This window comes from Lepidothrix coronata, unplaced genomic scaffold (assembly GCF_001604755.1).
Source record: "Lepidothrix coronata isolate B3197 unplaced genomic scaffold, Lepidothrix_coronata-1.0 Scaffold319, whole genome shotgun sequence".
In the NCBI taxonomy this organism is placed as follows: Eukaryota; Metazoa; Chordata; class Aves; order Passeriformes; family Pipridae; genus Lepidothrix; species Lepidothrix coronata.
In genome coordinates this window covers 418,139-445,458 of record NW_016690499.1, presented here as the reverse complement: position 1 = coordinate 445,458, position 27,320 = coordinate 418,139, and the positions used below count along the sequence as shown (strand labels likewise).

Genomic DNA, 27,320 nt, shown 5'->3' with positions numbered 1-27,320 from the left:
TAATTGTGTCTACCTGTGAGCAGGAATCTCTTAGAATTGTGAAATAACTGAGGTTGGAAAGGACCTCTGAGATCATGGAGTCCAGCCATTCCCTCAGCACTGCCAAGGCCACCACTAATCAGTGTCCCCAAGTGACACATCCACATGGCTTCTAAGTCCCTCCAGGGGTGGGGACTCAGCCACTCTCCTGGGCAGCTGTGCCAGTGCTTAATAACCCTTCCAGAGTATAATATCCCTAATAATAACCCTAATATCCAATAAACATCCTCTGGCACAAATTGAGGCCGTTTCCTTCTTTGTCCTGTCACTTGTTCTTGTCTACTTCTTGTGGAACTGGGCCTACATAAACCAATAAGTTATATATATAATTTCCACATATGTATGTCTCATAAGAGTACCTGTGTGTTTTGTACCAAGAGGGGCTTTTGAAGCCTGTGTTTTCCCTTTAAAAGTGCCTGAAATTCAAAACTGCTTTCTTCATCTTCAATGTGGTAGGGCTGCAGACTGAACTGGGAGTTCAGTTAGGAAAACTTAAGACATTAAAATGCTCTCGGGTGGCTGCTGCAGAAGTGAACTGACCATGTTACAAGGCAGGCAGGTCTGGGTTAATTTGCATGTATTGACAAAAGTGCCACAAGGATTTGACGTTCTATTTGTCCCTTTGCAAATTGGTAAAAAAAAAAAAAAAAATAAATCACAAAACCCAACCAATGATACAGAAATCTATCCATACACAGCATGATACTTTTACAGGTAAGACATTTGTACATCCACTGAACCTCAGGTGATCTGCTCAGCCTGGAGCACTCAGGGAAATGCTTGGTTTTTCTTGCTTTTACTTTCCATTTTCAGCACTGAACATTCGCTCCTGCAAAGAGAACAAACAAAGAGCAGCTGAGGAAGAGTCTGGGAACAGTGCAGGGAGTTGTCAGTCACCAAGTGCTTAGAACCAGGTATGATGCTGAGTATTTGTCCCCCAAACCCACACAGTTTAGTGAAAGCCTCTCCATAAATTGACAGGTGACTTTGACAGCAGATCTGTGCTTTCTCAGTGCCTCCAAGTACAAACATGATTTATTTCCAGCTCACTATGTGCACATTATTTGTGTCTTGTGCTGCTGCTGACAGCTAATGAGTTCAGAATCAGACTTGAAGGACTCCTCGCTTTGACAGTGGTGTTATCTCGATGAGCTGCCAGTCCAAACCCTGCCTGGGGCCCCAAACTGCAGGTGTGGCCCACACCTGGCACTCACTTTCCTTGGCATGCAGTGAGGATTACCAAGCTCACTGAATTCAGGTGGCCTGTCCTACAGGACGTGTCCAAAAGCCTGATCAGACTTGCTTCAATCCTCAGCCACATCAAAGGGAACTGCAGGTTGGCTGCAGTGCCTGGGAGGAGCGGGACACAACATCTTACCTTTAACATCCTTTCCAGCTTAACTGCATCTGCAGCGAACTTCCTGATCCCATCGGAGAGCTTCTCCACAGCCATCTGGTCCTCGTTGTGGTGCCAGCGGAATGCCTTCTCATCCAGGTGGATCTTCTCCAGGTCACATGCCTGAGCTGTGCAAGGGGAGCAGGAACAGAAACGAGCCAGGTGATTGGACTCTTATCAAATTTAAGCTTCTGAGCACCTCTAGGTATTGAAAAATTCTGAAATACTTTCAACGTGACTTGCTGCAGGAGCACAGTTTGGGGGGTGAGACTGGAAGTGCTCCTGATATGGCTGAGGGGGGTGGGTGGAGAAGAGGTGGAGGAAAAAAGGTAATTGGATAATCAGTTTGTCTTAAAACACAATGTATGTGTGTGGTGTTCCTGTACCTGCTGCTGAATGGCACAGCACTTCGAGGCCTGTTCTAGGGAATTATGCAACAGTCCTACAGCAGTGAGACGTTCTAAGCAAATATTCTGAACAATCAGGGCTTTATTTGGCAAGAACTAACAAAAGCTCGCTTGATAACAGGCCTCCAGGCCAGCCAGCACCCTGTGAGCAGCAACCCATGACTACAGCTGTGCAGAGCTTGTTTGCTGAGATGCAAAGCAGCGTTTTAATGAGGCTACAGAAAAGGAAGAGTATCACAGAATCCTGGAACAGTTTGGGTTGGAAGGGACCTTAAAGCTCATCCAGTTCTACCCCCTGTCATGGGCAGGGACACCTTCCACTAGAGCAGGTTGCTCCAAGCCCTGTCCAACCTGGCCTTGAAGCAGTGCAATGGGAACAAGCATTCAAAGCTATCCTGGCACAGTGTCACCAGATCCAATCACTCAGTCTTGTGTATGATTTCTGGAGGGAAAACACCTTTAGGCATGTCTAGAGATTAAGATTAAACAAGTTTGGCATCTTTGCTAATGTTCAGTGAAATTTCATCCTGAGCATATGGAGATAAACTTCCTCTGCTCTCCCTGTCCCCTTGGGAGAGCTGCAGAGGATGGAAGCACATTCCAAACCCAGTGGACCCAAGACCCTAAAGGTGAGTCTGCAGTTGTAGCAGTGATGCTGTAATGGGGCTACAGTATTTCCTTCTGAGGCTACAATATTTCCTTTAGGAAATCAGACTGTCCCTAAAGCAGGGTGGAATCGAGCACCACAGCGCTGAGTGGAACCCCAAACTCTTTTAACGTTCCAGAAGAAAGGGAGACTGAAGAAGCCGGTGTGACCCAGGAGGGGACTTACCCTCTTTCACACTGAGTGTGGGAGTTAACTTGACGTGCTCTTTGCTGAGCTCTGCCAGGAGTTTGGGTGAAATGGTGAGATAGTCACAGCCTGTGAGCGCTTTGACTTCACCCGTGTTCCGGAACGACGCGCCCATCACGATGGTTTTGTAGCCAAACTTCTTGTAGTAGTTGTAGATCTTGGTGACACTCTTCACTCCTAAAAGGGAGAAGCCAGCAACTTCAAGAATGATTCTAAGTGATTATTTAGAACAGGCTCAAACCAGCATTTTGTCGTAAGAGGGTTTATATGAGTAAACTGTTTGAATGAGTAGCTATTGGCATCTTAACAGTGTTAAATATGTGTTTACCTGGGTCCTCTGAAGGCTCATAGGTTTTCTTGTCTCCATTTGCAACATACCAATCCAGGATCCTTCCCACAAATGGGGAGATCAGAGTAACTCCAGCTTCAGCACAGGCAACAGCCTGAGCAAAGGAGAAGAGCAAGGTCATGTTGCAGTGGATCCCATACTCTGCCTCCAGGACCCTGCAGACACAGGCTGGCTTAGAACAGCACTTCGCTCACCTACTGAATTTATATTCCTGTAACAAGCTGATAGGTTCAGTCTCCTGAATTCCTCCAGCTGAGTTAGGAATGTGGCACAGTCGATATAAGCTTTGAGGTTTTAAGCTAACAGCAGATGTTTTGTGCTGCCGAACTCTGCGTTATTAATGCTGTTCCTTGGGCCAAATGCAGCCAACTTAGCAGGATGTTTCAGGAAACTGTGGCCTGGCCCTTGTATGAACACACTTTTCCTATTTCAACAGCAAGCTGTGGCAGAGCACCTTCCTTGCTGGTGACAGACTTCCTCATGCCGTGCCTTCAGCAGTACTGTTTATCTAAGGTCAGAATGCGCCCGTCAGGTGCCTGTGGACAGGCAGGAGCATGCCATGAGTCAGCACAGCAGCCACACAAAGACTTACTTGCCAGCCTGGATTCCTTCCCATGTCGAGGAGAGCTTGATGAGAATCCGATCTTTACCAATTCCTGCTTCCTTATAGAGGTCGATGAGGCGCCTGGCCCTTTGAATCATTCCTTCCTTGTCGAAGGACAGCCTTTTGAGACAAGAGCAGGGCTGCTCAGAACTGATCATTTGTTTTATATGCTCCCCCCCACAAGCCCCGTGGAAAAACATTGTCCTGTTTTATCAGGACAAAAACGTGCCAGCAGCGGGTTTTTGTTCTAGGGTCCCTCCTGGACTCTGAGCCCCCTCTGAGGAGGAAGTTTTTCATAATGAATTCAGAAGCTGAGCATTAAAAAAAAAATAATTGGCAGTGAGCAGGTTAACAGACAAATCCTCTGCAAGTCTTGAAATAAGCTGTTCAAACAGATCTCTTGCTAAATTGAGCAGATACAATCACAGAGAAAAGAATGAGCAAAACTAAGAGTGGAAGCACGAAGCTTCCCTGGCTTGAGAAACAACAGGAGGATTACAAAAATCCAAGGTCGGTGTTACTTGTTTTTCTTACAGAGTTCTAGTCAAACTAAGGGGAAGCCACACTTCTAAATATTAACAATATAAATCCTGATAGTCTTATAGGCAAGAGCACCTTTCTCCAGCTCATATCATGTCTCTTTTTCTATGTACAAATATCCAGGGTAACCCAGAGGGAAAAGAGCCAACCTTGCATCTACTTCTGTGGACACACGGCCGGGTATCCTCTTGAGGATTTCAGCTCCAAACAATACAAAAAGTTTGTCAGAAGCATTTTTGATCTGTTCCTCTTGTGACCTGAAAACCACAAGAAGCAAAAGCACATGGGAGGAAAAGAAAAAGGTACGTTTACGCTTTACCACGGATCTGAAGATCAAATTTCACAGCCTGTTTAACATCAAATTCCAGAGTTCAAATGAGCCACTTGTACTCTGCTCTGTGTTTGTGTCCTGCCCTCTGTTACTGCTGGCAGGATTAGCCTTTGGACATTATTTCCTATAAAGCTGGTAGGAAGGCCATGTGTGAGCTGGTAAATAGGGAGGCACACATGGAATTTTTCTTTTGGTGTTGAGCCTTTTTTGGGGCAGGAGACAAACCCACAAGTACGCGAGGGGGAAAGCCCGGTACGATGCTTGTGTAAATAAGGCATTTTAAACATAGGTCTCCTGAGATTAAAGCCCTCTTGACTTACCCACCAAGCTTTTTCCCATAGGCAACAGCATCATCCAGGAGTTTCTGGTACACCGGCATCTGGGCCGCGGCGAGGATCAGGGACGGGTTGGTGGTGGCATCCAGGGGCTTGTACTCGTCGATGGCTGAGGAAGGAAAACCAGGCTGTTTAAAACAACCAGCCAGCCTCAGAAATGAGAAGGATTTTGCTCAGGTGGCTGAGGATGTGAACGCTTGTGGCTGTAGGGTCTGGTAATGACAGAGCACACCAGTGCTCAGAGGTGTTCGTGCCACAAAATATAGCAAACTTCAAATTTTATAAACAACAGGCATTGCCCAAAAGATACAGACTTGTAGAAATCATGAAGTGGTGCTGATTTCCAACTGTATCCCAGCCAGCATAGCTGAGCTTCAGGAATCACAGAAGGGAGTAAAGACCAGGGGAATCTTCCCTTCTAGCAGTCAGGAATTCGGGCTCTTGTTTGTGTCCAAGGATAGGACCAGGACAGATGAACAGCAACTCTTCTTACTGCTTTTTAAACCTTTTCCAAATAGTTGTAGTTTCTCAATGTCCTTGTCATTTCCTTGTACTACCAGGCTTTCTTCTTTCCAGAAGGTATTTGATCCTTTGTCTTACCCTAAGCCCTGGACTGCACCTATTCCAGGTGATGCCAAGTGTTTACCAAAGCAGGCTGTGACTTACATTGTCTGGCTGTAATCACAGCCTGGCACCAGAGCCTGGCTGGGCAAACAGGGCAGAGCCTCTGCAGGCCCCTCAGCAGTTTCAAAAATGCAGTTAAATGTCAAAAAATAACTTTTTTTTTTTTTTTTTTTTTTTTTTTTTTTGCACAAGGGATGAACCCCCGAAGTTAGAGAGTGCAAACTGTACTGAAACTGTGCCAACTGTATTGAAAATAAGTCTTGTTTTTCCACAGATCCCTCCCAGGCAACGATCAGGATCCTGGAGAGGTCCTTCAGAACTTTAATTCACGTGGACACGGCTTAAAATAGAGCAGCACCTCAGTGAAACTCCTGCTCTGTACTGAACCCAACGGGGAACCAGCGTCGGCAGAGACTGCACCTTCAGCAGAGCCAGGTGGGATTCTTGCCTTGTTTTGGGCTCTAAGAATGACCCCCAGGTAACAACAGGCAGCCAGAGGACAACCTGGGGGTGTCCTGCACAGGGCCAGGAGCTGGATTTAGTGATCCCTGTGGGATATTCCCTGGTCCTCCTGCTGCCCGCACACCACCACCCCCTCGGCCACCACACGGTGTATTTTTTGTCTGAGCTGCCGCCGCCTCTTCCCTTCACCTTAAATTTACTGCCCTGAGACATCTGACAGTTCCCATGTGGGGTTGGTTATTATTACACATCCAGGATTAGGGATTACCAGGCCTGGGGAGGGCAGGACGGGATTCCAGGGCTGTTCTACGCCACCCAGAGATACTCAGGAGGGATTTTTTGGCTCTGATGGGCCAAACAGGGCACTGGGAAGTGACAGCTTGGGAACGAATGGCTTTATAATGGAAGGCCACCTCCCCTTCTTGGAAAGGAGCACGCTGGCTCATTACCAGGAGATAAGGGGAGCGAAAGCACTTTGGCATTATTTTTATGGAATCCTGGAATGGCTTGGGTTGGAAGGGACCTTAAAGATCGTCCACTTCCACCCCTTGCCATGGGCAGGGACAGCTTCCACTAGCCCTGACTGCTCCAAGCCCCGTCCAACCTGGCCTTGAGTTTGAAAAAACCCCAGAAAAGTCCCAAATCCAGACAGGTCGCTGGAAAAAAAGCCCGAATTCAGAGCCCGGTTAGAGTGTGGCAGTTCTTACTGACAGCACGCGGAGCTGAGCGTGGGGGTTTGGGCACACTAGCAGAGAATCACGGGAGGGTCTGGAAAATGTCCCGGGCGGGCGGGCGGGTTCTGCCCTGCCGGCTGCAGAGGCCGGGAATGGACGAGCGGCCCCCCCCCGCCGCCGGGTGGTTCGCTCTGCCCCCGCCGAGCGCCCCTTTAGCCGGGCGCGCCCACTCTGCCGGGAAGGGTGGGGGTTAAGGAGAAGGTGCACTGACAGGACACCCACCCCCCCCGCGCCGCCCCTCACCGTTGAAGTCCCCGGTGTCGGCCACCACCGTGGTGTAGTGCTTGAGCTGGTCCAGCGCCGACTCCATTTTCTGCCGCTTCACGGGGGACACCGACATGTCGGCGGCTCTGGGGGACTCCGGCCACCTATAAGGGACCCTGCGTGCCCGAAGGGGACCGGCCTGCGCGCGCACCCGCCGCCCGCGCCAATCCCGGCCAGAGGTGGGGGGCGGCCAGCCAATCGGGAGCGCCGACACACGGCGGACCCGGCCGGGAGGAGCCGGGGCGGGGCAGCGGGAGGGAGCGCGATTCTGATTGGCTGGGTCGTGGCTCTGAGGGTCGGGGCGGGTGGTCGCCTTGGCGACTCTGATGTCGCCATTGCCCCCGGCGGGTGGGCTGGGGGGAGCTCCTCAACCCGAGATCTCCTGGGCTGGGATCTCCCGGCCCCTGGACCTCCCCCGGAGGCTTCCCCACTGCCGGGCACAGCGCCCGAGCCTTCCTTGAGCCACCCGTCCCTCATGGCCGCGCGGAGTCGGGGCGCCGCCATTGGCACAAGATGGCGACCGGGCCGTGAGGGGGAGGCAGCGCTGAGGGAAGTGCTCACCCGCTGCAGGAGCTCAGCGCTTTCTGTTTCCTCCACTACTGTCGCGGCAAGGCTCGGAAGGGCTAGTCAGCCACAGCTCCAGCCTGTGAGAGAGCCCCCAACCCAGCAAGGCACGTGGTTTGGGCTGTTCGTTCACTCTAACTTTTTTCAGGTTCTAGAAAATATCATCCTGTTAGCGTGGTCGTGCTCCTGAAACAGAGGATGGGACTTGGCTGGAAATGTCAGAGAATCTGTCACTTGACTGTCTAACAGGCTCCGAGTCATGCTGTCCCCTCTTTTGTACTGTTCCAGTTGTGTAAGCTGTCACCGGAGATTCCCTTCCTGATAAGCAAGAATGTGCTTTTGTACAACGTTCTCATGCTTTGCCCAGCCCAAGAGAGGATAATGCAAAGAGGCATCTCTTTGCTCCGTGCTGTGCCTAAGCTGGCATTGACCAGCACTGGGGATTTTTAGCTTGCCAGTGCAAAATGTAGCCCTGGACAGCATCTGTGTGTGAAAACACTGATGTGTTGTCACAGTTGCGTGTTCCAGGGGTAAGAGAAATTTGTTCTTCGAGGTGATGAGTTGGCAGCTTTCCTGGCATTTAATTCCTACCATGTGTGAGGTTTCTCTCCCCCTCCCCTCCCCATTTTTGGATACTGTTATCGAGGCCACAGCATCCTTCCTGTTGAATGCCAGTTCCCCAAACCCAAAGGAAATGTGTGGTTTCAGACATTTTGGTGAGTTTCTGAGACTCAGTGACAAACCATTATGAAAACCCAGCGAACGAGACGGAGATGGAGTTGTACTTATAACTTAACTATTTTAATAAATCTTATACAGTGCATGGTTATATCATTTTCTCCTTCCTTCAGTTACATCAATGTACAGGACTTTATAGCGTTGTCTGTAGGCAGTACAAGTAGAACAGATGCACAGCTCAGTCACTTGAAAATTTATAGAAGTGACTCCTGCAATAAGGTCTGCTGAGATATTTACTTTAGGGAGTGCTCCCATGCTCCCAGCTTTGCAGAACTGTTGTGTACAGTCCCATTATAATCCCTAATAACTATAATTCTGTGGGTCTTGCTTTCCTCTACACCCAAAGAAAGGAATGTGGTGTGTTTCCTGGCTTAACACTTGGTTTTATTTTCATTTTAGGAATTATTTCTCCTCCTGTGCTTGCCATCCCGCTTCCCATCTCCACCCTACTCCAGAGCCAGGGCTTCTCAGGAGGATTGTCCTCTTCATCCCTCCCTGACAAGGTAAGTGCCCTTCACAGATTCCAGCAGGGTTGGGGCTAAAAGGTGATCCTCCCCTGCAAGTTCCCTGCCTGCACTCCAGTTCCTGTTTCAAATAAAGAAAACATATCATCCATAAGAGACGTTAATTGAAGAATAAAGCCAAAACTGAGGTGTGTTGGTGCTCTCAGATTTAGACACAAGTCCCCCAGACACTGTTTTAAAGCTTTTTCCATTAAATGTGCGAAGACAAGCACTTTAAAGGAGGCAGGACCATTCCTGGCAGGTAAAGGCAAGCACAGGTGTGGAACCTGGACCTGAATCCCATCCAGCCAAAGGTAAGGGGTGTGAAGGAGAAAACCCAACTGTCCCTGTGCTGTGAGCAGTTCTGGAGCTGTTTGCTTTCCTGCTTTGCCATCAGGTAGGTCTATAAGTTAAATAGAGACAGAAATACAATGTGCCAAACTTACTGTGGACAGGAACTACTCTGCACTTGCTTGAATTGTAAAACCTTGAGTAAAACTTTGATGCATAATCACTTCATCCTGTCTCTAAGGAGAGGGATTTTTTCCTCACCTCTATTTGTAGATTGTTATATACATATGCACATAATATGATGATGAAAAACACCCTGTGCTAAATTACTTTTTTTTTTTTTTTTTTTGGTGGCCACTTATTTTGTGCTAAACCAGCCTTTTTCCCAGTGTGCTTTTGGGTTTTAGATATTTAGGAGTCATTTCAGCTGAGCCTTTGCAAAGCAAATGTGAAGGTGGGGACAGGTGACCTACACCCTGGGAAGGGCTGTGGTGTAACTGGGTTGGGAGCAAATGGTCAGGGCTTATCTTCTCCTGGTTTGAGGCGGGGTTTGGCAACACCACAACATTCCAAATCAGGATCAATGTCACTGGGAAGGGCTGCACAGCTGCCCTGAGCCCCAGGCTCTGCCTAAGCAGAGGGGAACTCACCTATTTCCATATTTAAATGACTTCCTTTGTCACTCCTGCTCGTTTTTAGGCAATGAAATCTCAGTTCCACTGTTCAAAGCCAGCAATAACTGGTTTATGGATTTAAGGAAGCAGACAGTCTTTGGGAATGTGTGTTGCCATTCCAGCCTTGTCAAAAGAGGGTGGGAAGGAGAGAAAGAGGGCAGGGAATTGTCACAGGCCCTGTGCAGGGGAATATCTGCTCTGAGGAGGGAATGAGGAGGGGGTTGCCTTAGGATGCCCGGAGAGGTGGTGACTCCCCATCCCTGGAAGTGTCCAAGGCCAGGTTGGATGGGACTTGGAACAACCTGGTCTAGTGGAAGGTGTCCCTGCCCATGGCAGGGGTTGGAACAGGATGAGCTTTAAGGTCTTTTCCAACCCAAACCATTCCAGGATTTTAGGAAGAGCCTTATTCCCGTGGTCCAGACTCTAAGCAGTCAGTGCTGTTCCGTGCCTGCTCTTCCCGAGCCATGCTGGAGAGGGGGTGGGAGCAGGGACAGCTCTCAGACAAAAGCTTTGTGGGGTCTCTTTTTGCTTGAATCCGGCCCTTGTCGTTCATCCAGACCCGTGTGAGTCCCGCTCTGACCACATGCACGTAAAATTTCAGTATAAAATACATAGTTATAAAAAAAAAATACTTCATGCAATATTAAAACACCTTTCCCAGAGGGACATGGTCTTATTGTCAACCCTTATCAACAGTGTTCGAGGAATTGTCACTCTGCTGGCAGCCAGACCCAAAGTGCAGCACTGCTGTCTCCTGCCTGGCCAGGGGATCATTGCTTTCATTCCCTTTTTCTCTGCACTACTAGAACTAAGAGCTGAAATAAAGCAGACAGGGTTTAATTAGCGGAATCAATCCTCTCCTGGCGGCGCTTCATGATTTCTTGGAGCTCTGACTCCCCTCTGCTTTTCTGCAACGGAAACAAAACAGGAAGTTTGAATTTGAACTCCGAGCTGTAGGCAAATTACAGCATCTAATTCATGCTGTAAGGGTCAGGCTAGTTTCAAAGAGATACATTATATTAGCAAAAAGCAGATTAATTAGTGGAAGCGGGGATCTGCCTTATGGATTTGGGGCCTTTTTGCTTAAAAGCCCCTTGAGAATTTTTACATGTGTTTGATTGGTGGTGTGGGTTTTGGTTGCGTTGTTTTTTGTTTCTTTCAATTGTGTTTCTTAAAATGCCTGTTTAATGAGATATTTGACACTGCTGGTAAAGTAGGGATTATCCAGAGAAATACTTACCTCCAGTTGGTTTTTCTCCACTGTGATCTTGCTGTATACTCTGTTCCCCTCATCACCACACACCTTCTTCAGCTCCTCTCTGTTGAGGGAGAAGAGCTGAGCTCCAGTGAGGATGCCAAGGTGTTCCACTGTCCTGGGAAGACACAAAGGGAGGAGATGATGGCTTTGTGCCAGAGATGGAAGGGCTGGGCACTGCACCGGGGCCACATCATGAGGCCCTGGAGCTGTGCCAAGGTGGCAGCTGCAATCCCAGTTGCATTTCACGCCGTGGGTTTAGTTAGTTATTGTGCAGTTTCCTCCAGGAAACCACGTATAAGAAAGAAAGAGAGTGAGTTTGGGCTCTGAATGCCCTGGTTACAGAGCCTGGATTTACCAGGATTGAAATGCAGTTTGCAACACAGGCTTTGTAAGTAAATACAAGTGACTTGTCACCCAGTTGAGATGTTGCAAGTGGCCTCCCCTGCTCCTTTTCCAATAAAGGAGCAGCATTTCATGTGGCAAAAAAGCAAATCTTACTCTTTGCTGAATGACTTTGCCTCCAGCCAAGCTTTGACTTCTTCGGTGCTGGATTCGAAGGTGAGGGGCACAAAAACTTCCTGAGGCTTTTCCACTTTGAAATTCCTGTGGGGAGGCTGAATTTTATTGTTGATCTTCTTTAGCAGCTCGTCATTCAGCTCATCCATTTGGTGAATAAGTTCTGTAGAAATAAGCAGGGAATGAAATCAAATCTTCAGTCAGAAATCCTGTTAAACGAATGTGTTTGCAGGGAAATTGTAAGGAAAATTGGAATGTGGCTCAGCATTTTCATTAACTCTGTAAATACACCCCAGGAAAGTGCTTACTTTTGTATTTTAGTTCTAAAGAACAAGCTTAAGTGCTTTGTTAGAGCAGTGACATTTTGACCTTCAGAATTCCACCAGGAACAAATGTGGACAGGGTTCCACTGTGGTTTTGGAGGCTGCTGGAGCAGAGTGGGGGATCTCCCTTTTCTTCCCAAGCCAATTCCTCCCTTCAGCTTTTGAAACTTTGCTTTCTCTTTGGGAGAAACTGGGATTTCTACAGTTCTCCAGAATGATGGAGAGGAGGGATCACAAAAATGACAGCTGAGTGTTCTAAGAAGCTTTGGGTTTGGGTTTCTTGCAGTGTGGCTGGCGAGAACCTCATTTTCACCTGTTTTAGATACAAATTTACATTGAGACCAGTCTCGTTTCTCACGTGTGTAACTTCCCCCTGTCCACCACACCTCAGCCAAGGGACATGAAACCCCACAACCCCCACTAGCTTCTGCTCGAGGTTTGCTCAAGGGTGTAAACCTGATCTGGCAGTGTCTTTGCTCCCACCGGTGCTGTCAGGTGGTGACAAGGGACAGGGTCCCTTTCCCTGATGTCTGGTTGCTTCAGTTGGTCATCTTCCTGTTTTTGAGTTATTCAGTTCCCTTTGGGCTGCTGAAATAAGGGAACTGCCCTGCAGACACAGCAGCAAGAGGGGAGAAGCCCAGCCCACGTGGGGCAGCAGGGGTCAGGAGGGATGGATTTGGTGTTTCTGAGAACCAGGTTCCCATTTCTATCTTCCCCTGCACTGCCATTTATTTTCCTCCCATATCACCCCTTTGCTGTTGCCTGATGTGGAAGGACAGTTCTGTGAGAATCTGCAACTAGAGATTTGGGATTGGGTTCTTTTTCAGTCCTGACTGCTGCTTCTAGTAAGTCATTTGCTGATTCAGGTCCTCAGAGCTCCAGGTTTTGCTCCACAGCTGAACAGCAGTGGCAGGAAGCACAAACTGGGAGTGAGCAACAGACTCGTAAAAATCAGGGGTTGGAACCAAGATGCTCTTCAAGGTCCCTTCCAACCCAGGCCATTCTATGATTCTATGACAACTCCAGTGACACAGTATCTAGCATCACTTTTCCCGTGACACTCCTGAAGGATGTGGAGAATAACTTGGTGTTATTAACAGACACGTGTCCATGATGCTCATATATGGGGCTCTCCACTGTCCCAAAGGGCTCCTGCTTCCAGGAGTCCAGAGGATGAACAGGCTGGGGTAAGAGGGTGAGGTGAGCAGGGCTCCTGGTCTCCCTCCTGCTCTGTGACCTCCCCAAAGCATGTGCAGGGTGAGGGAGTGGCTTTCCTATTTGTCTGGGAATTGTGATGTGGCTCTCCTGTTTGTCTGGGAATTCTGGGAACCACAGGAAGGAACAGGCCAGGTGGGCGCTGTGTGTGTGGCAGCAGAGGAGCAAAGGAAGCAAGAGAAAGGGATTGACCTGAGTCTGTGTGGTTGCTTAGACACACTTAAGTGTTTTGGAAGGGAAAAGAAACTCTCTCCCTGGGAAGAGGAGGAGGGTCAAGCTGGAAGGAAGGACATGGTAATGACTTATTGCCCTGCTTGTCCTGGGCTCCCTGAGAGCCCGGGAGGTGAGTCATGAACACCAGGGCTGCTCTCCTGGCTCTTGTACCACTTGGAATCTCCTCCAAACCCACTGCTGGTCTAGTGCTGATCACTACAAGGTGCAGTTGAGAGGGAACACTGGGCAGGTCTGTCCCCTGCCCGGAGCACCAGGGGAGCCCGGCATGGGACACGTGGGACACGTACGTTCTTTGGCGTCCTGGGGGGAGTTGCGCGATAACATCTCACTGCCCCACTTGTCCCCGGCGTAGCTCGCAGGCAGCTTGTGAGTTGGGCTGGATGGTCCGTAGCCCCTGGGGCTCAGGTCTCCTTTGTACCTCTGGTTAGACTGGTTAGAAAAGGGGAAAAAGAAAAAAAGGTGTAAGAATTTTTTTTTGCCATTTTTCACTTTCTTAAACTTTTTGCCTCTCGCTCACGGAGGGACAAACTGCCCTGTTCTCCCTGTGTTGGTGTGGGGCTGGTGGCACCTCAGGTGGAGCTGCATGGAAGAAGGTAATTTCTGGGTTCTTATGGGAATGAGCAACCCAAACCAAAGGGTGCGGATTGTGTGAGGGAATTAACATCCCTGCAAAATTAACATCCCGTGTCATGACTATCATATGTGGTGTTGGTGTTTCCTTGCTGCTGCACATGACTTCCCACATGTGTGACTCAGCCCTTTAGCCTCTTGCTATGCAGAAATTACTGCTCACAGGGCTTCCTTGGGAAGCAAAAGGATCCTTACAGGAGCAGAAAACAAACAGAAATCCCATTGGAAGGCAAAGCCTCACTGCTCTGTAACTGGGATGTGAAGCAGGACCACTGCCAAGCTCCTGGAGCAGCCTGTAAAGTTTTTTGACATTTAGGTTAAACTCACAGGGATTTATCCAGAGACCTGCTGGGCCACCTTATACTTTGCCCAAAGTCTGCAATACCAAAGTGGGGAAGCAATTCCATGTTTCCTTAGAGGATTTAGAGCACTCCAGCTGTACATTTTTGCACCACAAGGTGCAATGTTCACTTAATTCTCACTTAGATGGTGTGTGCATCTGCCTCCACTCCAGCAATGTGTTCCTGCTGCTGCACTGAACTGGGTGAGAGAATTCTTTGTCTTTAACCTCCAGCAAAAACCTCGGCACTTTCCTGGAAGAATTTGCTTTCATGGAAAGCAAGGAGGATGGGAAGGATACACTTGTTTGGGAAGGGGGAAGGTGAGCGTGGCAGAATGTAAGAATTTTATTGTAGGAGATTTGGGATCTCCTGAGTTTGTCTGTCTGTGAGGGTTTATCCTGACCTGGGCACAGCATCCTAAGAAATGCAGGGGGTCTAATAACAGCATTATTTCCAGAGGTTGATGGTGCCCTGCAGGTGCTACCAGTCAGATCCCACCTGACTACAGACCTGTTCCACCTCTTCCAGCTTCACCACATCCAGGATATTATACGGGACGTAACCGGCCTGCCCGCTCCGGTTGAGCAGCTTCCACCACTGCTTGTTATCTTCCAGCACCTGAGAGAGGGACAAAAATAAACCTTCTGGTGGGAACACAGATGTCTGGCACACAAAAATGGGATATAGTGGAGATGGACCACATGGAAGGTGAAGTTGCCAGAATAACATCACTGAGGGCAGGAGCTCAGAGTAGATCTGTTCTCAGGTGCAATCCAGGGGTGAAACCTTTCCTGGAAAGCATCTTGTCCTAAGGATGGATGAGCAGGAGAGCACCTCTGAAGAACTCATAGTTCCATAGTTCAAATTTCCCTGTTTCTCCATATTTTTTTTTTCCAGTGATTGAGTTAGTGTTGTCTTTTTTGCATTAAATAAGTAAAAATAGCTGTATTTTGCACAGAAACCTTTTCCTCAGGTCACAGCTGAGTGTTGGCCCAAGCTGTGTCCTACGTTCTCCAGCTGCCAACAGCGTTGCAGTAAGAGAAAGGTTATGAAAAAGGATGTTTTCAGAGAAAACAATTCTCTGGGGAGGGGGAAGTGGTAATAACTAGCACAGACCCAGGAAGGAGGTGAGCAGGGCACTGCAGTGAGTTGTTTTCCTCCCTCCTCCTTGTAATTAAGGGGTGACCGATGCGTTACAGCTCAGGAAATGACCCAACACAGAGTCAGTCTCTGCCGGCTTCAGACTTGGGCAAAACTTGGTGTAACTGCTCAGAAACCACTGAGGAAAACTGAGTTGGTGTTTTGCTGGTGTCCTGAGGTCTCTCCTGCCCCTGGGAAGGGGAGGATGCAGCTTTTCCCAGGCGTGCTCACCTACCTCCAGGATTTCATCCTTCAGCACGGAGAGCTCGTTGGCGTTCCGCGCGGTGAAGTCGTAGCGGATTTTGGCATATCTCTTAGGCAGAGCCATTCCCTGGGCCTCAAAATTCCTGCAGCAGAGGAAAACCCCAGTTTTAATGGATGCTGATGGTGGGCTCGCTGGTAAAACAGAGTGGTGATGGCAGGTTTGTTCGTGTGTGGAGGGGCAGCATCCCTTTGCTCCTCTTTTTGAGGAAGATTTTCACCCCTTATTTTAGTGAAAGATCTTGGTGTTGGGGACAAACAAGCAAACAAAAAGCCGTAGGGGGTTTGGTTAATGGTCTTTTGGGGGGAACTGTGAAGAAAATACTGCTTTTTAGAGCCTGGAGGGGCTGACAGGGCACAAACCAAACACTCTGATTGTACCTGGGAAAAATTAGGTGTGAAACCCTCCTGTCCTGATCAGTGGAAACAACAGCCCCAGATGCCAGAACAGGGAGAAGCTGGGGAAAGGGAACTGAAAAGGAGAGTAGGCAGAACTGACTGGAAATCTGTGGGGTTTTCATCAGGCAACACTGAGCTGCTGACACAGAATTCTGCAGGTTTCCAGGAACAGTGCATTCGAATGTTTCTGTTCTAAGATGCATTTGGAGAGAGGGAAGACAAATGCATTCATGTGTCTGCTTGGGAATTTCTGACACTAGAATGTAACACTTTTCAATGTTGAATTAGCTTTTTGTTTGAAGAGAGACAAAATAAATATGGTAGATTATTGAAAATGGTGAAAAACTAGAATGAAAGATTCTCTTTGACCCAAACTGAAATGATTTCTTTTTTCTTTTTTTTTCTACCTGACTTGGGAAAATTTTGCAGGTCTCACTTTCTTCTCCAGTTGAGTGTAGTGTTATTTTTTTAATTCAAAAAATGTTTGCTGTATGGAAAACTGTCTTGCCTTGTGGAAGGATATGAGGAACTATTTCAGTGCACTTGGGTCTTTTTGTTTGTGATGTGTAGCCTGCACAGATACCTGATGCCATATTCCCAGTGGGTTTGGAGCAGGGGCTCAGGTTCTCCTCCACTTTAGGTCAGGTTGTGTAAGCTGATGAAACCAGTGCTTCCAGCATTGCCAGCAACTATATTTTTCCATTTCTGACTTACTGGGTTTGGTCAGTGATTTCAAATCCATGTACTGTGGAAGCTCAGATCTTCTGAACCTGTAAAACCTGGCTTTGAAAAATGACCCCACTATGCAAAGTTTAAATTGATTTTCCTGCCTTTGTTATATGTTGGTGGTGGTGTGAAAAACGTTGAAATCGCTGGTTTAGTGTTTGATGCACACCAGTGGTTGTAGTGTTGTATTTAGTTCCATGCTCTGGGACAGCTCTTGGTCTAGTTACACCCAGTGTAGTATTTAAGTTGTAATTCCACCGTGGGGAAGAGCTTGGAGCAGTCAAATTGAATCCACCTGGCCAGAAAGGGAGCAGTGGCCTTGCCCAGCAGTGCCCTGAAGGCAGGGAGGGGGAGGAAGGCCCGAGTTAGGTCGGAATTACTTCTTCTATGGCATTCCAGAAGGTAATTGAGTCATGAGGGAGGAGTTGGAGGTGGTGTGTACTCTGTGTGCACCTGGATTGTGCCCAAGGGACCCGTGCTGATGGTTGTGGTACTGCCTGGGACTTTCAGGACACTTCTCCGCAGCCAAAAGCCCTGTAAATAACTGTAGTACTGATGTGTTGGGTGTTTTTGCTAATATGGGGTCTCTTGGTTAGAAAACTAGTTCAGACTCTTCTGAAAAAAGCATGAGCACAGCAGGAAAAATGTCTGTGCCAGGACTGTCATCGTGGCTAACCCTGGGCAGACTCAACTTCAGCGCAATGAACTTGAATTTTTATTTTTTTTTCTTGACTGTTACCTGTGAGGAAAACTTGCCACTGACAGTCTGAAAGGCAGGTGAACAGGTCCAGCACCTGAGATCCTCAGCTGCTCTCCGTGAGCCCACGCTGTGCTGGGACTGAGGGGTGTCCCGGGGAGAGGTGGCCTGGGTGAAAGGCACCCTGATAATTTCTATCCCAAGATTCCATACTGCTATTTATAGTTTGCCTGTGCTGATGGACGTGGAAGTGTTTGCCTGTGTGTGTTGTCAAATAGTCACTAAACCCAGATTTAAATCTTCTCATGTAAACAAAATTCCCTGTGTTTTTCCCAGCCTAACTGAGAAAACTGGAATTGGAGAAGGGAAATGATCCTAATTCTTTCCCTGCTTCACACACTCTTTTCCTGCATCATCTGTACCACTTTATGGTCCCACCAGGAGCTGTGATGTGGTGAACAACAGAAATAAGTTATTTGCTGATATAATTGGATTTAAGGTATTTTGCTGTGATTTTGAACTATAAGCTCTGGAGCACCCTGGTCTATTGGAAGGTGGGAGTTGGAACTGGACAAGCTTTAAGGTCCCTTCCCACCCAATCCATTCTGTGGTTCCATGATTCTAGTGTCTCTAAACATACGGAGAGCAGAAGCACAGTGCAGCACCTGTGGCCCCTCATCCACAGTGTCAGTTTGGTGGGCTGGGGACAGGGAACAAGACCTATGGATGGACTAATGAGGTCAGGCAATATTTTTGCCTCTTGTGCTGGAAGACACCTGGAATTGTTTTCCTTGCGGAGCTGCTGGTGATTAAACAGCAGACAGTGCTTAGGTGAATGATTCCTTGTCTGATGTGTACCTTCTCTTGGGGGTTATGAGCAGTGGCAGAGAGTGACCTCCAGGATGCCCAAACATCCCGGTGTCGTGGTACCTGTCCGTGTGTGTGCGTGAGGTTCCCGGGGGGGAGCTGGGATGTGAGGATCCCTGACCTGTTCACGTGCTGGGTGACGTTCTGCTTGAAGGCATCCACGGCTTGTGTCTGGTCGGCCGCCTGGCCACGCTTGAGTGAGGAGTTCCGGTAGGGATATCCGTTGGCTGAGGAGAGCTGGGAAGGCAGACGTGGAGTCAGCGTTACCAGGGAAGGGGGAGAGGAGAGGGATGGTGGTAGATGAGTCGTGGCCTGGAAGCTTTTGGTCACCATGAGGTGCACACCAAAACGTTCTTCAGGCAAACCTGTATCCCTGGAGCTCAGTTACGTGATAGTGGCCTTTGATCAGGAGGGGCTGGTTATTGCTGCCCCTTTCCAGCCTTATTTTCTTTCCATATTTAACTGGAGTGACCAGAACAACTGAGTCTTGAGCTGTCTACTTATTAGACACCACCACACCCCCCACAGATCCATCTCTCTGGAAAAGGGGGAAGGAGAAGAGAGGGTCCCCAGGGACACAGGACTAACCTCCTCCTGCAGGTGTCCGATGTCTATTTCCCAGGGAGCTCCACGGAAGATTTCTGTGGGTGGTTCCCAGCCGTTGCGGAATTTGGGGATGTAGGTGGGGATGTTTGCGTCTCGGGGCCACTCGGCTCTAGGACATGAAGTGGGAATATGAGGTGAGATTCACAAGGAATGTGTCTGAAGGCATGTGAGGGAGAAGCAGAAGCATCAGGGCATCCTTGACCTTCTGATAGAATCAACCATCCTTTCACTGGGAACCTGGTGAGATGGCAGCTCTGTCCTCACCTGGATCTGGTCCACGTCTCCCCCAGGGAATCCCAGAGGTTGATCTCTTTGGGTGTCAGGTGTCCTCTGAGGAAATCTGTGGCGTCTTTAGAAAGAAGTGGGCTGACGACAGAGCGGGCAAGCTCGGGGCCACCACAGCTATTGATGATCTGGGTTACACACAAACCACACAAACAGGAGAGAATTTGCAGGAAACGGTCAAAATATCAAAGCAGAGACACTCAAAGGAGCAGCAACAAAGACAAAGCTGATCCTGAGATCAGCTCAGTCGCCTCAAGAAACATCAGCCTAAATCTTTGAAGAAGACTGGACAGTTCAGAGGAATGTGAGAATTTTTTATGTTGGAGTCAAAGCATAGTCTGATCTAAAAATGAGCTGTTGGTAGAGGCATCACAAGCTGGCACTTCAAAAACTGAAAAATATCTTGCTATTTCTGTGTCCTCTCTTGTCCTTTTCCATGTCAGGATTTCTGCTTCCTATTTTCAGTGCAAATACTGAGCCATGTTTGCCTGAAGGTGAGTGCAGGCAGATTCCCAATGGGAACCACAGCTGGCTGGCACTTTTGTTCACAGTCAGGCTTTATTAATGGGGTGGAAATAGGATTTACCAGTTCCAGCGGTCCAAATAGGAAATGTACCAACTCCGAAGCGCTGGGGTTCTGGATATGCTTCCTTAGTTTGGCCTGGAAAGAGAAAGGAAACCCGGTTTAACCCTAACCTGAGTGTGCCTTCTCTTTTCTGTCACATGGAGGGATTGCTGCTGACTGATAAGCAGAGTAAGTGACTGGGGAGTAGGAATTGTTCATTTTTCTTTTGTGCCCATTTCTAGTTCCCGGTGAATTCAGGAGGGCTGGAATACCTGCTCTGTTAAATCAGTGTCTTTGAAGCTAATTGGAGCAACACAGAAAACCTCAACTTGTTATCAAAGTCCTAGTGAGGAAAGGCCAGGATTATGGCTTCTGCCTCTTGCAGGGTTGAAAACCCTGCTAGTTCCATGAATGAAAACAGCAGGACAAGTGTTTTGTAGGTGCTTTGCCAAATTGCTGAAGAAGAAAAATCTCCACCACGGTCTTGCCTGTGGCACCTACAGCTGCCCTGGCCACTGAAATGCTCCAAATCCAGTGGTATTTATTGGAGTGAGTTGTGCTGGAATGGAGGAGCAAACACTTAGGGTGAGTTTACTGTAAGAATGGGGTTTTATTAGCAGTGATCAGCTGAGCTGACACCTCTTCACTTTGTGCTTCCATTCAGCTCCTTCTCCTGTCCTGGGCTCCTGGCATTGCTGCCATGGAAAACAGGCTCCCTGCTCCTCCTGAAATTCAAAGTATTTTAAACGCTGGTGGTTAAACATTAATGTGGAGTGGAAAGTGTGAAACAACTGATGGCAACAAGGGGACTCAATGAAATGGCCCTTCTCAAGGACTTCCCAGCCCTGTGGGAATGTGGCAGTGCTCCACCAGATTCCCAGTTCTCCTCCATGCTCAGACCTGGCTTCTTCCCAGGAGATATGCTGCTCTTTCTGGCCCTGAGCAGGCACAAATTATTCATATTTGCCTCTAAAAGAGAAGGCTGGAGCTTGGTGTCCTGCACTGAGGTTGTTTACAATCTCTGTGGTTTCCTTACTAATAAGTTCCCTGAAGGACCTTGTAGGATGTGTTTGCTGGGCAGGTTTGGTCAGAACTGACAGAATTCCTTGTGTCTTGTGACCCTTTGGCTCTCACACATTGCGCTAAGCAGAGCTGGCAGCACTGGGAACATCTTTATGCTCCCGCTTTTCATTCCCTTCTTCATACAGAGGGTCTTCCAGAGGAGAAAGAAAGGAGCCAGGAATATGGGGGCAATGGGGGGCATCAGTTAATGTCAAGCAGAGACTTCTCAGGCCTGAATCTGAAAAGATGCAAGTGTTGCAAGCCTCTGGCTGCTCAGTCCCATCCTGGACTTCGTGCTTCTAGTTTGGTTTAACAGTTTGTCCCAAAAGACCCTGCACCAGCCTGACACAATGTTTGTCCTGGGTTCTGAAGAATCTGGAATTTACACCTTTGTCCCTTTGTGGTGTTTTCCATTCAAATTTCACTCTGAACTCTTGCTACCGGGATGCACAAGGAAAGCCCTGCCACTGTGTGGGATGGGAGCTCCCTCCGTGCCTTACCAAGAGGTTAAAAGCCAGTTTGGTTTTCTGGAAGCAGTCGATGAACTCGGCCTCACTCGGGGGTCTTGCTCGGAGAGTCAGCATTCCCTCTGCCAGGAGAAGGGGCACAGAAGGACGTGTTAATTACAGAATCCCTGTTTGGGAATGGGCAGAAAACACATCAAAAACGGGTGCTGAGACTACTAAAAATCCAGGGGTCAGGGAAAGCCAAATGTCTTTCTGTGTGTTGGAGGCCTCACCAGGCTCCCTGTGCTCTCCAGGAGGCCCCCACAGACCAGTGGCACCTTCTGAAATGGCTGGATCCGTAAAGGTGCTGCTGCATCGACCCGCCCTTGCTGGGGCATGAGCTGAGGTGTCCCCCCACCTTCACCTGTGCCCCTGTATTCCCCGTTTGTTCCAGCTGCTGCACTGTACCTGCTGGCCCTTTCTTCTTGTTCTTCTTCCCTTTCTTCCTCTGGTTGAGCTGTCGGAACGCCTCTGCTGCCTTCTGCAGCTGGGCGACGAACACTTCAATGTCATCCAGAGTGCAGTTCAGGATTTGCTGTGGGGACAGAAACCCAAGAGACCAAGGTGAAAGTGAGCCTGGGCTGCACCCAGCTGGGAGCCTGAATCCCAGAGCCTGCTACATTTCCTGGAAGAATGCACAGGAATCAACAATCCAGGCATGAAATGAAGCTGAATTCATCACTTTCCAAACACAAAGCTGGGCCAGGCTGGGTGCTGTACTTATCAATGTGACAAGTGACCCCTGCTAATGGACGGCTGGAAAATAACCCAAGACCGGGCTGTGGGATGGGGAGGAGCAGACCTGGAATCAGCAGAGCTGCCTCAGGTCAGAGGATGTTGTAACTAACCCAGTGATGGAGCTTTGCTTTTGGCCACCTTATCTTTATGCACAGCAGATATCAGTTTGAAATTACTAGATTATGCATTAAATGTCTGCTCCCTGTTCTCCCTCTCCTCCTGCCTGTGGGCTGTGCACTGTCCTGGTTACCCACCGTTTCCTTTTCAATCTTCTGTGCTAACATGGCCCGGGACTCTTCGTGGTCGTGAGAGCTGGAGCTTCGTCGATCATAGTCTGCAAACGAGGGAGAGAAAAAGATATTTCCTATCAGAGGTTAAAAATAGGCTCCATTAAAGGCAGGGATCCATGGGATGGTAACTCCCAACTCGGGTGTTTACTCTGGGTTATGAGGGCACCTCAGGAGACCATAAGGAGCAGGAGGTGATCAAAGTTGCTGATTAAATCTTCCAAGGTCACAGGACTTGCCTGCCAACCCCTGTGTCAACACTCTGCCTGTTCTCAGGTATGGACAGGGAATTAATCAGGAGGAGCAACCAGCAGAGACCTGCCAGCCCCTGAGTCAGCAACTCCTGTACCTTTGCTGGATCTACGCTGAGGAACGGAAGAACAAGATGTCAAGTGTGATTAGATTAACTTTGCTCTCTCTTCTAATCTCCACAGGAGCCTTCATTCTTCTAGAGGTTCCAGACTGAACAGTAGTTAAGAAAGAAGGGATAAGCCCTGGAAGTGAACACAACTGCTGTAAAGCAGCATGCCAGGAATTCTGCATGATGGATGTTTAGGCAGGCCCATGCACAAATCAGCATTTTTGTACAAACTTGTGTGCAGTCTCTCAAGTGTTTTTAATGGGTGTTAAAAATACCAATCATCCTGCAAAAAACCCAACCTGCAGGCACCTCCCGGCTTCCAGGAGACACCCACTCAGTGAGGGGGGATATTTCAGCCTGTACAATTGCTGGGGTGGGCCCTTGTGAAAAGAAAACTCTGTCAGCTCAGTGAAATGTGGTTTGAAAGGCCAGCACAGCAGGACACACCGAGTGGGAGAACTTGGGAGGCAGCTTTGGCAAAGGACCGTGAAAAACCCACGTCATCTGTAAGTGTGGGGCTGAAGTGATTAGTTCTGACAGGTTTTGTAGAAAAAGCAGTAGGGCGTGTTTTGAGAAGTGATCTCAGCAAACAGGCATCACTCGAAGCTTTCTCCTGTCATCTGCTTTCGTGCCAGGCTCTGTGCTCTCAGAGCCAGAAATCCTGCCTGGGTGAATTCCCAGCTCAGCTGATGGGAGCAGTGTAAGCTCAGCTCTGTGCTGAGCTCCCTCGGAAGGGCAGAGATAAGGGGGGCTGCTCTGCATCAGAATATAGGTGTTTATTCATGGTCCAGCTCAGAAACACAGATATTCCTTTCATGATGCAGAACTGGGCCTGAAATAAGCTCTCCATTCAGGGGCCAGAGCTTCTGTCCCAGGAAAGGAGTGGTTTGGAGTTTCTTATACTATTATATGTTTTCCTTGAAACTAGAAATGAATCCTAAGAGAAGGTGGTGTGATAGGCAGGGATGAGAAATGCTTGCAGTTTGCTCATCAGTTTGAGCTTTTGTCAGAGAAAGAGCTTATATCTGTTCTGTTCTCAAGCCAGCCCAAAGGGGCTGAAGTCAGGATGCTTTTGGAATCGGTCTTTGGATTCGCACATGAGGGGAGAGTTCAGAGCTGCATTTCCACACTCGACTTTACAGGAGTTCATGGAAACCCCTTGATTTTTGAGGGTGAAATCTTGGCTCCTGTGAAGTCAGCAGAGCCAGGAACTTGTCTTTCTGACCAACTCTGTCTTGTCTGTACATTTTAAGATCACTAATGCTTGGTTCAGACTTCATGTGGTAGCTCAGTTTTATGGGGGGGTCTTTGCTTATTTTGGGAATTTCGGAATCCCCCACATATAGATGTTTTTACAAGGACTTTCTAGGAGTTTTGATTTGTTGAGCAGAAGATGCCCAGTGGGTACAACACTTGTTTATACCACAGACCACTTCAGGAGGGTTGGCTGTCTGGGTTCATGAATTTCCCGTCCCCAGGACAGACTTCCTGAGTGCTCCCAGTACCTGGATCATGCTGGGAAGGAGGTGCCACCCTGTTCCTGTTCATCCCTGAGCCTCGCATGTCGTGCTGGATTGGGATGGGAGCCGGCCCTTGTGGCGGGGGGAGGATGGATTGTCTCTGCTTGATCTTTTCTTGGTTTGCCCTGCAAGGAAAAGGTCACAGAGCAACCCTGTCAGTGGCTGCTGATCCTGCTTCCAAGACACTGGAGTGTGAATACACCACTGGAAACAGCTTTGGGTTTGTTACTCCCAGCTGTATCCTGCAGCACTTACTTGAGTGTCTGTGGCCGTATCTTCTTCCCATGCTTGTGGTCTGACAGGGCACTTTCTATGTCCTCATGAACCAACTCCGCCTCAAAGAGAGAACAGGGATGTTTTTAGGGGCTTGTCTCTGGGGAGGATTGAGGGCAAAGCAGGAAGGGGCTGGCAGGCAGCGAGACAAACGAGGAGCGCTCTGCTCACCTCCACCTCATCACAGTTGAAGAAGTGGATGTCAGGTTTGTGCTGCTCTGAATCCTGGCACACCAGGAGCAGGATGGAGGAATAGCGCATCTGGTTGAGCACCGTCTGGCAGTGCTGCACTGTCGGCAGAGGGAAGTCCTCCAGCTCCTCCTGGAAGAGGAGGAGGAAGGTGTCAGGCAGTTGGAACTATTGAACTGAGGGGAAATGGTCCTGTGCAGGAACCCCTGGGATCCCTGTCCTGATCTTTAGTTTGTCATTGCTAAAACAATCCCTCTCCCATGCTGCAGGGCTGGCTTTAATCCAGGAGTGGATTTTGGTAGTGACTCACCCTTGTTTGGGTTCCTTAGAACCTGCCTTCTCCAGGTAGAACAGCAAGGGCACCACTGCACCCCACAGCTCCCACAGAGCCCCAGGTACCTTTGTCTCGCAGTCCAGCAGCCGGATGGACTTGTCGTTCACTTGCAGCAGCATTTCCTGCGTCCAGATCTTCTCTTTGGAGTTGAGCAGGATGAGCTTCCGGATGGCATCGTCCACCGTCATGATGGACTCGCTCTTGTCCATGATGAAGGTGGCCAAGTGCTGAAGATGGGGAGGGAAAGGAGGAAAAAACAGGTAGAAAACATTTGTGTGTGTAAATCAGTGGTGAAAGCATCTCTTAAAGGCTTCAGCTTCTGTTTGTAGTTCTTCAGAGCTCAGGAGTGAAGCTGAGCACAAAGCAGTTCTGGTTGGTGGTACCAGCCTGGCCATGGCAGTGAAAGACTGGGTTTTGTAATGGGTTTGCATAACCAGTTTCACCACTTGCATATTAATCTCCTCAGTTCCAGCAGCTCTGGCCCCTATCCAGCGGGGCAAATGCTTCCTACACACGAGTTACTGCCCTGGCCTTTCTGAAACTGGCTTGGAAGTTTAAATATAGTAGTTAAGCTTCACTTGCCAAGCTAAAAGCACTTGGAATTTGCTTGTCTGGCATAGCAGACCTGCCTGTGTGGGATTTGTGCCAGGCAAAGAGCTCACACAAGCCATGGGCGAGTGTCAGTCCTCTGTGCCACGTGCACTGTATGGGGTCCCCTGTTATGGGAACAGCCTCTCTGGAGAGCTTCCATGCTGGGCAGGGAGGGGCAGCGAGGCAGCTGTGGAAAGGAGAGATGTGTCACATCCAAATGGTGCCAGTGCCTCCCAGCAGTGCGTGGAGGCCACTCCAAAAATCCAGGTAACTGCTCAGCAGCAGGCGGGAGCAAGCGCTGCTCCCCAAGGGCCGGAGAACTGGCTGTGCCTGCCAGCAGAGGGGACTGTGAGGCAGGAAAAGCTGGGACTCCGAGCAGCCTGGCTGTTTGCCGAGCTGTTGTCCTTGTGCCATGACAGCACAGCCAGGCCACGTGTCCAGATGACAACAGGGAAGGGAAAAAAATCAGGAAGGAAAAGGAACTGGTCCTGTTTCACCTTGTTCCTTCGCTGCCCAGCTGGCAGCAATGTGAACTCCTGCTTCTCTCTGAAGCACAAGCCCTGCAGCCTGGTTTCAAAGCAAGAGCTGGAAAAATGGGGTGTGTTGTACAGCAAGTCCTAAATTGATCTGAAATTTGGAGTAGAGAGATGAGTTTTGCCTGGCTTTTCTCCCTCTGATCCCATATCTTCCTCCCTTCTCCCAGTGATCAGACATAAGCTTTTCAGGGGTCAAGCAGCTTCTTTCTGGTGCTGATGCTGGTGGGAATTAGGGGTGGATAGGGTTTGCGGTGCCCCATTTGCTGTTGGATGATCCCCAAATCCTGGAGGAAGGAGCAGAGAAGAGGGCAAGCTCTGCAGGGTGCAGACCCGTTGCGTGTTCCCTAAGCACAGGTGTGGGGTGAGGCACTGACTAAATAAAAGTGCCTGAGCTGAGATTAGCAGTGCAGTCACGTATGAAAACACACCAGGCTGTCTTACTGGAACTGTAAAACAGTGCACAGAAAGGTATTTGCCAAGTCAGTCTTATCTGTGCAGAGGTGACAGGCCTCTCTTTCGGAGCAGTGAGGAGAAGGGTTTACATGGGATGACGGGCGTTCTTATCTCTTCTATTATTTCATCCACCAGCTTTACGAGCTTCATAAATTCCTGTACTGTTTACTGTTACGTTAATTTTCATGGAGGGGAAACTACTTGTCAGACTCACTCACTAGAATATTTTTCGTTTTCATTTTCCATTTTCTGTAGATATGGGTGGATTGAGGGGCAGAAATTTCCTGCTGTCTTTGCTTTATCTCATTAAAACCTTGATATTCAAATACAGCAGCTTTTGTAAGAATGGGCAATGAGTCCATCCACCATTAAACTTCGATCAGATTATTTCAAAGGGTGTAAAATGCCTCCTGTGAGGAAACCTCATTCTGTGTCAGTGCCTGCCACTGGAATCCTGTTGGCCTTGGTCAGAGTTCAGGGGAGAGACTTGTGAATGGGTGGCATATGGCCTAATTAATGAGGAATTCCTGCACTGTGTAAAGTCCTGTCTCTGCCTCCGTGAGCGACTGCTGGGCCATCGAGTTGGTTTCTCCGATGCAAACCAGGACCTCCTTCCAAACAGGCATTTCAAAAGTTTAAATTTAGTGTTTTAAAGGGCCCCATGTATTAAATATGAACCTCATGAAGTGTCTTCCCTCC

General features: G+C 48.8%; 2 protein-coding genes across 3 annotated transcripts in view; both read right to left on the bottom strand.

Moving 5' to 3' along the window:
• Positions 1-629: 629 nt before the first annotated feature.
• On the bottom strand, positions 630-7,153 carry TALDO1 (transaldolase 1). The gene is made up of 8 exons (XM_017838008.1): positions 6,918-7,153; positions 4,840-4,963; positions 4,338-4,445; positions 3,637-3,768; positions 3,024-3,199; positions 2,675-2,872; positions 1,418-1,563; positions 630-868 (listed from the first exon to the last, which is right to left on the bottom strand). The coding sequence occupies exons 1-8, from the start codon at positions 7,012-7,014 to the stop codon at positions 836-838; spliced, it is 1,014 nt and encodes a 337-aa protein (XP_017693497.1). The 5' UTR covers positions 7,015-7,153; the 3' UTR covers positions 630-835.
• A 1,123-nt stretch (positions 7,154-8,276) lies between these two features.
• Positions 8,277-27,320, bottom strand: part of EPS8L2 (EPS8 like 2) — a 49,425-nt gene continuing 30,381 nt past the window's right edge. For both annotated transcript variants that reach the window (XM_017838006.1, XM_017838007.1), the window contains exons 5-21: positions 25,107-25,268; positions 24,690-24,839; positions 24,501-24,580; positions 24,231-24,370; positions 22,332-22,411; positions 21,748-21,874; positions 21,334-21,422; positions 19,793-19,867; positions 19,186-19,334; positions 18,904-19,030; positions 18,437-18,552; positions 15,601-15,712; positions 14,736-14,843; positions 13,542-13,683; positions 11,465-11,645; positions 10,949-11,081; positions 8,277-10,616 (exon numbers count right to left, since the gene is read on the bottom strand). In XM_017838006.1, coding sequence (XP_017693495.1) covers positions 10,545-10,616; positions 10,949-11,081; positions 11,465-11,645; positions 13,542-13,683; positions 14,736-14,843; positions 15,601-15,712; positions 18,437-18,552; positions 18,904-19,030; positions 19,186-19,334; positions 19,793-19,867; positions 21,334-21,422; positions 21,748-21,874; positions 22,332-22,411; positions 24,231-24,370; positions 24,501-24,580; positions 24,690-24,839; positions 25,107-25,268 — 2,043 coding nt within the window. In that variant the 3' untranslated portion in view covers positions 8,277-10,544. The remainder of the gene's footprint in view (positions 10,617-10,948; positions 11,082-11,464; positions 11,646-13,541; positions 13,684-14,735; positions 14,844-15,600; positions 15,713-18,436; positions 18,553-18,903; positions 19,031-19,185; positions 19,335-19,792; positions 19,868-21,333; positions 21,423-21,747; positions 21,875-22,331; positions 22,412-24,230; positions 24,371-24,500; positions 24,581-24,689; positions 24,840-25,106; positions 25,269-27,320) is intronic.